General features: G+C 36.4%; 1 protein-coding gene across 4 annotated transcripts in view; it reads right to left on the reverse strand.

Annotated features, from left to right (window-relative positions):
* CACNA2D3 (calcium voltage-gated channel auxiliary subunit alpha2delta 3) overlaps nucleotides 1–13,054 on the reverse strand; it is a 382,402-nt gene that overhangs the window by 189,628 nt on the left and 179,720 nt on the right. For all 4 annotated transcript variants that reach the window (XR_012582234.1, XM_074549898.1, XM_074549897.1 and 1 more), the window contains one exon: nucleotides 3,592–3,681. Coding sequence is in view for 3 of the 4 variants with exons in the window: in XM_074549898.1 (XP_074405999.1) it covers nucleotides 3,592–3,681 (90 nt within the window). In the remaining variant the exon portion in view is untranslated. The remainder of the gene's footprint in view (nucleotides 1–3,591; nucleotides 3,682–13,054) is intronic.

The following is a 13,054-nucleotide window of genomic DNA, read 5'->3' on the forward strand; positions in this document are numbered from 1 at the left end:
GGATCACACGTGGATTTTGTCACATCTCTAGCATCCTTAGAAGAAGTCAAAAAATATTCAGGCTGAAAACATTTTATCATAGATTTTATGTTCTTGGTGAATTGAAAAATAAGAAACATACATAAATGTAGCACTACCCAAAATTAAAATGGCATTCCTCTGGTTTTGATAGATGAGTGTTGATACATCCATAAGGTTTGCTTTGATTTAAATATCATTTTAGAAGAACAGGTTACACAAAAAGAAGTAATGAATGGTGATTTTTCTGAGAAGCACAGGAGATACACAACTCCTGAGAGACATCTGACTATTCATATGGCATTCATTCATATTCACTCAGGATTACATTCCATATGCTATTTTCCTTTAAATATTTATCTGGGAGAACCCAGTTCATATTTATATACTCTGAGATTCTCCAAAATGAATACATGTAAGTAATTCAGAGTGCTGAAGTGCAGTACTTCAGCACAGGTACTCAGACAGAAATCTGCAATCCTCTGGCATAAGCAAAGGAAGCTTCATCCTTATACAAATGGGATTTTCCCGTCAAAGAACAAACACATGGTCATATTATGAGCTTTGATCTCTTCATTCTGGTGCTCTGATTATGAATCCATGTGTCTCCATTTGCTTTGGCTGCAGAATAAATTCTTATTGTTCTGTGCATTACATATTTGAGGTACTTTGGTGAAACATCCATCTTTTAGCACAAAAAAAGCGCCAAGTTTTAAAATTATTTGATTTTTAATTTCTCTGTATGAACACTTAAAAAATCTATGAAAATATCAATAAATGGGATATTACAATTACTTCCTTGTAGTTTTCATGTACATTATCACATTTCAGGTCAGGCAAGGCCTCATCCTATCACCCTACTCTTGATGCTGAGAAAGCCAAGTAAGAATTACCTTGTCCCACCTCCCCAGCCTTGCTGTGCCCCAGAACAGGGTGGTCCCATTTAAAAAGCAGTACCTGTGTTCATAGGTGAATTACCTGGCAGGCACTCTGACTGCTTCTGCAGTCACGAAAAATTATTCAGAGTATTCTGGTTTGATTTTAACTACCAACAGCTCTGTCTTTTAAGCTTTCCACAGCGTGTTTGCCCTTACATATTCGCTGTTTTCATATTCTGTTTGCCCTTACATATTACTGTTTTCCAAACTCTAAAACCCACTTTTTCTAAAAATTTCTCCTAAAAATTTCATCGCTGTAGAAATGCCTGCAGTAGAAAAGGGTGGGTGCTGGGTTCCATAAGTCCTCTGTCTTTTCTGCCTTCACATTTCTGTGTCTGAGCGATCATACCCACATTCAACAGCCATTTCCATCACCTGCATCTCTCCTCAGGATCAGCTTCCTTTTCATCCAGCAGAAACCTCAGCAAACAGGACCAGAAACACTCTGCCTAAAAGGGCAGCTAGTGTGGATTTACAGGGTTAGCGGTATTGTCATCACTGCCTCTGTGTAATTTGCAAGGCAGTCCCTCAAAATTGTCCCATCATGACAGGATTTCCAGTCTTAGCCAGAATTATTAAAGTGGGATTCCTTCATGATCTTACAGAGATTATTTTCACATAAAGGTGAAGTTACTTTGTCCAGGGATACCTTCCTCACATGGAAGATATATTTTAAAAGTGACAAGGTATCTGAAAAGAGAAATTAATGAAGGGGAAGTGCCTTTGTACATTTATTTTAAAACACCACTCTGTATGCATCTGCATTATTCTACACTGTTATCTGAATATTTTGAAGAATGAGATTAAATTCAAATACTTTGATGAGTAATATCTTCTCATATTTGTCTAAAACTTTTAATTTTATTGAATAGCAAGAGTGATGAAAGTGTTTTCCATAATAATAACAATGACAAGGGGCTTATGATGAACTACAATTAACTCAGTGATTCATCAGTTAGCAGCAAAAATTTCAATGCATCCTGACATTTACAGCAGTTGGTTGTGATTAACAGTCTTTGAAATGTCACAGAATTTTATTTAATTGGTTATGATTTTTTTAAAGGTAATCACTTCAAAGAGCACATTTGTCACCAAAAGAGATAATTGCAGTTGTCACATGACATAGTAGGTGTCTAACTACTGTACCAAGCACTTCTGTATTCTTCCTCTCTACAATGTGCACGGCATAAATTGACAATTGGAAAGAATTTGGAAGTGGATTTTTAAACGTGCTTTTCAAAGGTATCAGTGGCAAACATCTTCAAGTCTTGACAACCATAGCAAATATTGAAAGGTAATTGCAAGGCAAAATTGACTGAGTTTAATTAGTGTAACCCCTGAACCATTTTAAAATCCAACCAGAGTCTTTATAGACTATTTGTGTAACACAAAGCTTTCTCTATTTTTTTTTCCTTTACTACACCACCACCCACTCCTTCCCCCTCCCCATTCACCCACTTTCATTTATTTTTTTAATGAAGAAAAGACATCCTTAGCTAACCTATAATTCAAATAGGCTTCTGGCACATAAAGGTCACATCCGGCAGACAAAGTGGAAAATGGTTTTCTGTATTCTGCTAAGGGGAGATTTAGCTTTTCCTCTGGCCTAGGTGGCTTTAATTGAATCTCCCAGAGACACTGCAGATATGCCTGTATAAAATGGAAAATATTTTTATGCTGGCATTTCTGGAAGTTTACATGCAAAAAGGATTGAGCCTATCTGAAACTTTATTTGAAAGTATAAATAGAAGCAATAAATAGAGCACCTTGAAGAGATCTGAGCATACCTGTAGCAGAGTCCATCATGATCTTACAGACCTCTCATCATGGGTGCAGTTCAGCACATGGGATGCCAGATCCCTTTAGTCTCAGAGCTATCAGATTATCTAAGGAGATTTTTATACCACATTGATCATTATAACTCCAGTTACCTCACAGATTTTAAACCAGAGCAAAACACATCTTGTTTCAGTTCTTCACTTCTGCAATGTGATTTTTTTTTCAGTTTACATAATTTGGAGGACTAGCACAGAACATCTTTTGCACTGAGGCATTCATGCTGTTTTTCTGGTTCCCAGGACTCTATTTGGTGCCCACCATTCTTAATAAAACCTCTACAAAAAGCCCACAGTGTCCTTACTTCATGCACCTTTTCCCATTGTCATTTTTGGCATGCACCACACGAAGGCATTAGTTCCACACTGTCTAACTGAACACATGAGCAGTGGGTGGAAGAAGATACTCCTTTTTTCATTTTAAGATTTTATGCCTGGAAAAGAATCAATCAATATTGCCCTTCAAGATGAATACACAGGAATTAGAACCATTAATTAATCTAGGATCACACAGCATAAAGGCAGGCACACTTGTCAAAGTCAAACTTTTTTTGAGAATATTTGGGTTTGAGCTCTTATTTCCAAGGAACATCCTTCAATCAAAAGACATTTTGCTATTTAGTTTAGACGACTTTTTTTCATCTTCCAGCAGACTAACACACTTCAGTATTTTTCCCACAAAATACATTATTATACTTGAGAAAACTGTTAAAACATTTTCAGGAATATAAACTCAGTTGAAAAAAGGGAAAACAAGAAGGAGGTGAAAAACAAAAAGGATCTGAAAAGCATGAACTTACTTCATTGAGCATGTTGAAAGCTTCATTTAGAGCAATGTCTAGCATTCCAATTCCTTTTGCAAAAAGTTTGTCAAGGTGTTCCCTGAAATGCTGAAACATGAACAGGAAGGTTTTATTTGCCAGGATGTTTTTACAGTAGACTTGTTGATGATGAAGGATTTCTGAATACTTTAGACCAACTTCTTAGGCTTAAATGACCACATACACTAATTAACAAAATAATTCCCAGTTAATCTTTTCTGACTCTTCAAATAACACTAAACTGTGTTAGTACAATAATAATGCAAAGGCATCACATTTTTCCTATATTTTTGGCTATTTGTTCAATCCAATAATTTTGGGGGTTTTTTTTGTGTTTTTATTTAAAGATCATCTTCATATTTTCTTTTCAATTTGTATAGTAATTTTATATAATCTATAACGATTTTCCGTGCAGGTTTTTGGAATGTAACAGTTAATAAAAATTATTTTTTCTAACAATTAGCTTTGAGAGTACACACCTCTAAAAGATGATGCATTCTAATCATTAAGTCATTGTAGATTCTAATCATTAGATCACTGAAGTATAAATGGAGTTTATCACTCAATATTAATATTAGACTCATTAAAAACTGTTCTACACAAGAAGACAAGACAATTAATTTGTAAGAAGAAAATGAAGCCTTGTGTGGTGGGAAACAGCAGGGGAGGCAATGTTGTTGTGAAGTGCTATTTCAGTGTTTACAACTGGCTAAAAAGTACAAAAGAACTATTAAACAGAAAAGGTCATTTCAACCCAAATAGTAGAGAAAAAATGTCAGGGCAAGACATATGCCACTGTAATATTAGTTTAAAGAAGAAGAATACATGATTTCAGAATGAGATAAAAAACACCTTAATTCCACTTTCAGCAACTTTTAGAAACCAAACAGATCTCAAAAAGCAGGAGTCCCCTGCTCTTAATGAGCCAAAAAGCATACTTGAACTTTACAACTTAAAAAGCTGGTTTTAGTAATAAACTGGTTTATCTGTCTCTTTTTGCTCTCATTTTGGAGCCCTTGTTTGACTGGGGGATCTGTCCAACTGTGTGCACAAACATTCCTGGGCAACTGTAAGCATGGGCTTACTTAATTCCCATGTGCAAATAAGCATGGGCATGCTTAATTCCCATGTGCAAATACCAGAATGTGCAATATCTAATTGCAGACTCATATACCTAATTGACATGCATAATCTTGGTAATTCTGAATGCAAAATAGGCACACAATTATGACAATCAGACATTGATGTCTGATTACAAAATTGCAGGGTCAGAGCTGCACAGAAGTTGAGTGAGGAAGCACAGAATTGTTCAGCTGGGGAGGTGATCACCCAGAAGGGTCTCAAAGACATGGGCTGAGGAGAATGAGGACACAAATCCACATGTGCAGGTAAGTCAGGATGAGATCCTCCAGAACTTAAATGAGAATAAACCCAGGATGGTTTTAATGTGCTCCATATTCTGTGTGTCATGGGACAGTCATACAGAACATTAAAATCACACCACTGGTGTATATGGCTTTGGTATAAATGAACAAGAGGACAGATTCATAACCAATTATCATGATTGAAGCTGGAATTTCTCTTATCATGAGGTTGTTGAAAGCATCTTTTGGTGCACCCTAGTGTGTTCCCCTTTTCTAGCCTTACAGTTAAATTAACAACTGCAGGAATTTGGGATCATACTTGGTTAGATGATCACATTAAATTTTCATTCTTTGGGGATTAGGTAAAATTGGCTCTCAAAATATGATAGCAACTTGCATTTTTGTTACTTTTTAGCTTCCTACTTTTGATTTACTAGGACTTAAGAGTTAATGAATTCAAATAAATAAATTTAAGCAATTTACTTCAGCAAATCTGTGCTTGGGACTTGACACATATTCAGAGCCCTTTTCATGATTCAGAATACAGGCAAAGTTAGGGAGGTAAAGGGGGCAATCTGAACACAGGCAAGAATTTGATTTTCCTTTCCCAATTCCAGGTCATTGCTAGAAATTAAAAAACTCTTCTGAGATGAAGACCAGAAACTGAATTTTTCCTTCGTGGCAGAAGCTGTCAAATTTGTAGCCAAAATGAGACACTGATTTATCTAGCCAATACAAAGCCTCAAGAATTATTTGCTTATTTGGTGGCAATTCTCAGGAAATTGTAAGGCAAATCCTTTTTCTGGTCTTTTATCTTAGAGGCTGCTGTAATGGCCTCACAATGTTTATTGAGATTAGAAAAGCTGACTGGTATCTATGACCACAAGAAGATGATGAATTTTTACATTCTGGAAGGAGAGGGAAAGCAATCACCCTCCAAGCAAACAGAGTCCAGTGTCTGCACAACCATGGGGGAAATTATTTGGCTTCCATTAAAATAATGTAAGAATACTCCACAACCTTCAAAGCTTTATCCTTTCCAAACAGGAATAAAAGGAAAAGAACAAACTACAGCCATCTTCATTTGACATCTGAAAACATGAAACAAACACATCTGAAAGCAGGTGATGACACATTAACACAGAGAACTGAGTTCTCCAGTTCCAGGTAGGGCTCTGACAACCAGCCCATCTCAGACACACACAAAAAAGTACAGAAGATGCCATCTGAGCAATCCCAAAGGCCCAGCATTCCTGCTCACTGTAGCCAACATTTGCACAATTATACCAATGGGTTTTATTTCCCCAGCACCATGACAGACTGTTACAGCAGAGAGCTCGGCTCACCTTTTCATTGGCACACAGATTAGACCTCACAGGTTGCTTTAATGCATTTTAACATGAGAACACTGCCTCAAGCCTCACACAGAGATACATCATTCAGTGAGTTAAGCTTGCTATGATCTACCTCCCCTGGAAGTCCTGGAAACTTGTTTGCCTTTATATTATCTCTCTCTGGCACTGACAAACTGGAAGGAAACCAATAGAGAGTTTACTCTCATAAACTGACCAAATCAAGTCCCCATCTCTACTCTTCACACTTATCTAGAAAAAATAATGCATGTTTAAAATTAATTTTATTTATTTTTGGGCTTCAGAATTATTTTATTGAGTTTAATTTTTATTACAACACCCAAAGCTTTAATTTCATTCTTGTTAAGCCAATATTCTGCACAGGAGTCCAAGTACCTTGCATAAATATTTTATTAGAGCCTACTTATGTTTACCAAAAACAAGGTATTACTTATGATGAGTGGGAATACCCAAATTAGATTGGGTACAGGACCATGGATTCAAGCCAATGAATAAAGCATTTTCCACTGACTCCAAAAAGGAACAGTTCACAACTAATACATGCACAGAGGTTACACAGTTCCACTGGAAAAGCATGATATTTGCTATTAACTGTCTGACAAGGCTGAGCTTCCTACACAAAAGCATTATTAATGGCTTCAGCATTCCTCCAGGTTTCTTTGTCAGCTTTACTAAAGTCTTTGCTACTTGTAGAATTACTCCCCATGCCTATCCACACATGCTCTAACTCCACATGGCTCTGGGACATACTTGGCAAGGATTTATCAGATTTGTGAAGATGGACTGCATCAGCACACAAACAAGAAAGAAAAACCAGTCGGAAGGCCTGTGTGAGGTGGGAGAGTGATGTTCACCTGTGTCACAGGGAGGTTTACCCACATGCACTGACAGGTAAATGTGTAAAATGCATTTAGGCACCAGCCCATTCCAAACCCTTGGTCAGGGCAGTTACAGCTTACCTGAGTAAAGATTATCCAACTCCTTCTGTTTCCTAACACACTGTGTTGGAAAAGAAGGGGCTTTTTTTGGAAAAACTAATCATAAAAACAATGCTGAATGAAGAGCTCAAGATTCAATACACTCAGATTAAACCAAATTCTTCTTAAGTAAATTAGTTACTGCAATAGGAAACGTCAGACCAAATTTCAGTGGTCAGGGGCCTAATGAAAGTTTTGAGAGACTATAACAGCTTTTCAGTTTTAAAATAAGAGTAGACTTCAGTAAGACTTTATTTTGGGGATTTTTAACAGCTAAGCAATGCAGTTGATCCTTTTTTTTTTTTTTTTGGAGATCTGACAGAGATGGATAGATAAATATGCAAAAGTAATTTGCTTAAATAAAATTCAATATGCAAAATTTGTATTTACCAACCTCTTATTGGCAATTTCACTCAGCTTCTTTGCTGAATCAGTCTTCTGGTTATTTAATTTCTGCTAATTGCGTAGAAAAATAAAAGCTTTTTGGAAGTTATACATTACATCTGTCTATTTCTGTCATTCGAATTTACACTGGGGTAAGTTCTTGATTTAGTTTGGAGTTACTGTGCCTATCTGTGCATCTAGAAGATGATATATTTCATCTGGAAACAGTTACAGAGAAATGTCCTCAACCCATATATAGTACATTAAAAAAACATATAAAAGAGGAATGTATATTGTCATATTGTTACTTTAAATCTGAAGTTACATTAAATCAGATTGTCATCCGATTCCTTTGGGGTAGGTAAATTGTAACATGGAGTTTCTCAAAGATGAAAACCTCTTGGCCCAAGAAAACTAGTATTAAAATAGGCAGTTCCACATGTTTGCAATTTGTGGAGAAAGTGCAGACGGTGACAGAATAGTGTCTGAACTATTTCCCACTCTTTTTTAAATTTGTCTATAGCAAATTGATACACTTCAAGGTAGCAGCTGTTTAACACTGATGCCAAATTATAAAATAGTCTGGTAAAATTCAAATATACCTTGCATATTTTATATTACCAAACCACATTTAGGGTCACAGATTAATTTCAACCTCAGTTATGCTACCCAGTGTAATTACAGATTTAATTTTTGTGATAAACGAAACTTAAAGCAAGTTCTGCAAATTAGGGATAGCTTACAATTTCCACATATCTAAATTGAACTGTAGCTTTGTGCCAACAAAAAATTTATGACAATTGCTAGGCTGTGAAAACTTCTAGCAATAAGTGGAGACAGAGTGACACCTGCCATATCACCTGACATTATAATTATTCCAAAAACATATTACTGCATTTTCCCATTGTAAAATGAAAGTTGAAACACTATCTTTGAAGAATAATAGAACTGGGATCCCTGTGTGTTTCTTAGGGAAACTGGTGGCAAATACATAAACACTACTCACATAACTGTCATATCAAAACGCAAACATATTTCAAGTTGTAACTTTGTCTTTTACAAATACATGAAGCAAACTCCATTCAGTAAGGCTTCTGAAAATAAAAATGCCTTCTGAAGCGTACCTGAAAAAAATTCCAGGTTGCTCTTAAAGCTGCATACAACAAGCAGTTACAGAATCAGCAGTTTTGCAGAAAAGTAATAGAACAACCTGCTCAAAACCTGGGGAAGTTTCTAAACAGATTATACAAATTATACTAGCATCACCTCCTTGGAGGTTGTTGCCAGCAGTAAGAAAAATTAAAGTTAAATGAAGATTTACTACTCAAATCTGTGTTACTTGGCTGTTCTTTGAGCTGGCAGGGAAGAGGTCTAGATGCTTAAACCCTTACTTCTTTCAAAGTATCTTCACACTTTCTCAAAGAAAAGCACATTACATGCTGGAGATTCAGGGCTGAAAACGTTTTTCTCCAACCTTTGTTCTTTTCCCATCACAAAAATGCACAGGTGTGTTAAACGTTAAAATTCTTAATGGTAATAAATGCATTTGATGTCCCTCAAAAGTCTACTGTAATACAGAAGACATTTATTAATGCTTTAAGAAAGGAGTGGTCTTGATCAAGTAACCCTGTGGATTAGGCTTGTTCAAAAAACATTCCTGCTTTTGCTACCCCAATCACTATGAAATTTGTACCAGTCTTCAAAACATTCATCTAGCCAGGCTGAACATTACAAAGGTAAAAGTACTGATGCTGTATTATTGCAAAGGTAAAAGTACTGATGCTATATTTTCTTTTCTGACTGCTCCCTTTACTTAACAAAACAATGCAGGATCAAGAATCTTAGGCTAACTTGAGCTCCATTATCATATAAATTAAGAAGTCTAACTTTTCACCCCTTACTGATACAGCTGTGAGAAGAAAGTTCAGTTCAGATATTCCAGTTGAGTCTTAACTCTTAAGTAGAGATGTAAATGGACTAAAGACTGCATATTCTAGAGGAAAAGAATGCTTCATCAATAATAATTGGGATGTCATTCAGAGAGAAATGCAGCTTCCTTCCTCTGTGTGCACTTTGCACAGATTTACTCCAATGTCAGGTATATGTTCTTACCTGAAAGACAGAGAAAAATTGAAGGAGGGAGGTGGAACTGAAGTTGGCTTTGTAATATCTTCCCTGGTGCTTGCAACAGGAAACTAAAATCCATTACTGAAGGGAAAATATCACCAGAGTGGACATAAGAGATTTACAATGCTTTAAATGCTTTTTCATTCTTTAATGAGAGTGGATTTTTTTTCTTTAAGGTAAGTTTTCCTTTACTGCTGTGGTCCAGAAAATAATGTTAAGTGTTCTAGAGCCAATGTGTGGAATGAACACTGTGTCTCCATCCCAGAAAGAGAAGAGGTGTGGAGGGGATCAAGAGTGACAGTGTTTCATGAGAAAATGTATAAACCAGACAGATTTTTTTTTTCTTTACTAAGACTAATTGAATTTTCTCAAAGTCGGGCTCTGTGGAAGCCTGTTACATTCCTGAAAATTATGGGTAAGAGTTCCTGCAACCCACCCCTGAATGTGAAGGAACATGTTTATTTGCTACCCCTAATCCACTGAATGTTCAGCACCAACACCACTAAGGAGGAGCACTCATTTCCCAGGCTGCTCTCAGGCCTGAGCCTGAAGCTCTTTGCTGCAGCCTACAAACAAATCCTTCCATTCCCTGGAGATGCTCCCAGGTCAGGTTTTCCCTGGCCAGGCTGGGGATGGAGCAGAAGAGGCTCTGGCTGCAGCCCAAAGCCAGGATCCTCTCACGCCTGGACCGTGGGCAGCCAAGGCTGTGCTGGGAAGGGCTTGGCAGGAGCAGGGCTGGTTTTTGTGCTGGCACCACAGAACCTTCCAGAAGGAGCAAACTCCACATTCAGTCCTCCCTAAAAAGGAGGATTTGCTCTCTCCCCACAACCAGCCCTGGCCCGGCTGCTCCAAGTCAGAATAATTTAATTTATTCTGCTGAGAACCTGGTTTGCCCTTCAGCTCTCCACAAATGAAGTGCCAGTGATAAGGACAGCAATTCTTCTGGAGTCTGTTTCTTTGTTTTGTTAAGAGATTAAACAAGATTCAAAGAACACCATTCAGCATCTTTAAGTGACATCCTCAGAGTGGAAAGATTCCATCTGAAAACATCTGAGCCTTGGAGGAAGACAGCAAAGTAGTTCTTCAATAAATAGTTTCAAGACAAGTATAGACTGGGGTACTGATCCTGTGAGAGCAATTTTTATTTGGAGTTATTGAGACAGCTGCCTTCCTCGTGAGATTAAAAGCTCCAAACATCTCAGAGTAATTCCTTATCTCTGCTTCTAAGAACTCTCTGTATTTGCTACAAGTGGTGTCAGATGAACCTGGCAAGATGCAGTTAGCAAGAACTGGGGTGTGCATCCATGTTTGTCACAAAGGGGGTTTTCTTCCTTAAGGGTCATTTAATGACCCTTAAGGGTCATTAAATTATATTTAATGTATTAATTACATTTCATGTATTATGTATTTCATTAAAAACAAAACAAAAAAAAAACAATTCAAGTTTATTCAGCATAAGCTAATAGTTTGGTAAAACTATTTAGGTCCATGCATGTTTCCAGCTACAGTGCTGCATTAAGTGATATGTGTCTTAAGAGAGGTCAGGACTATGGATAGTAACACAAAAGTTGAATAGTAACATAAAAATGAACTGTTAAAAATTCGATCCCTGCAATCATCAGCATCATACATCTCCTCTTCCCACATAAAAGAAAACTGTAGCAATATGAAATACCATTACAGCAGATTTTAATTGTTTCCATCTCAAGTTATCATTTGAGAATAGATATTTGCCAGCTAAAGAAAAATTGTTCTGACTTTTTGAAAATACTCGTATTTCTTTTGGTGCTAGTAAAGTTTATACTAACAGATGTGATCATCATTGCACCCATTCAATTGAGAAGAATATTTGACATAAAAATGAAGGATAGAAAGTTCTGAACCAAATATATAGCTATATTTTCAGACTTAGAATGGAATTTAAAAAAAAAAATCAGGCAGATGTAGACATATTTAAACTGAAACAATAGATTATATCAAAACATTGCCTGTCAATCTCCTGCTCTACTTTGCCAGTACAGAAACATATTCACATGCTGATAATGACTGCTTGGAAAAGCTACAAAACACAGTGTTTGCCTTGATATTTTTCTTGGGTTTTTCATCATTTAATAAACAAAAGAAAAGAAAGAGTTGTTATTATTATTACCAGTGAACTTGCAAAGGAGTATTTACCTTGTAAGACTGGTTGAGAAAGTGTAATTTTATCTACTTTTTCTATGATAATTCAATGGACCAATGGCAATTACACCCAAGGAAAAAAAAAAAAAAAGAACCCAGAAAACCCTACAGAAGTAGTCTGGTGTATCTGTGAGACTCATAGAAATAAAAGTTATAACCCAAACAGTTGAATACTTTTGATGAGTTCCAAAACACAGCTAAATAACTCTGATAGCTCTGGACCACTTTTGGAATGTGCACATGAACAACACGTGAGGACATCTTGTTTCTATGGGCCTGACCAAAGAGCTCTGAATTCAAGAGAAACTTCTCCAGTTAATTCAGTGAGTTCTTGATGAGGCCCCCAGGTAAATTTGCTGTGTCAGTACAGTCAAATCACACAGTATCACATCTTAGAACAGTATCAGATATTTCAGAAAGCTGTTTTTAACTGGGTTCAGGAGCATGATGACTGAATTACTCATGTAGGATTGAGTGGCTGCCCACCTCCTTGGACAATCTCTGCTTTGTACTCTGAGCTATACTGGGAACAACAGAACTTCTGTGCCTTACAGTGTTTAGGAAAATGAATTTTTAACTTCATTACAGTGTCTAGAAAAATGATATAAGAACATACAAGGTCACGTGTAAGAAAGAAATGAATATTGGCAAAGCGATGGTATACACAAATGCACCCAACTATTACATGCTACCTATCTCAGGGTTTTTATTTTAGCTTTGGCCTTTCAAGGAGAGAACAAGAACTACCTTAGAAATATAACCAGCTAGAAAAAATTTCATATTTAAGTATGTCCCCAAATCTTGCATATATTATACAGTTTATATAGACAAAGGACAAAGTTATTCTCAAAATAAATAAATAATTTCTCTAATCAGAAATTATATCAACATTTACTCTGAAAAACAAAATATGAACTTTTACTTAGTTATTTTGAAAAATTGACCTCTGTTCCTAAAATCTGGGCATCATCTGGGTGGCATAAAAGCTTTTTGATCAATTAAGTTAAAATAAATCTGATATTAAATAACATATGGG

This window comes from Zonotrichia albicollis, chromosome 12 (assembly GCF_047830755.1).
Source record: "Zonotrichia albicollis isolate bZonAlb1 chromosome 12, bZonAlb1.hap1, whole genome shotgun sequence".
Taxonomy (NCBI): domain Eukaryota; kingdom Metazoa; phylum Chordata; class Aves; order Passeriformes; family Passerellidae; genus Zonotrichia; species Zonotrichia albicollis.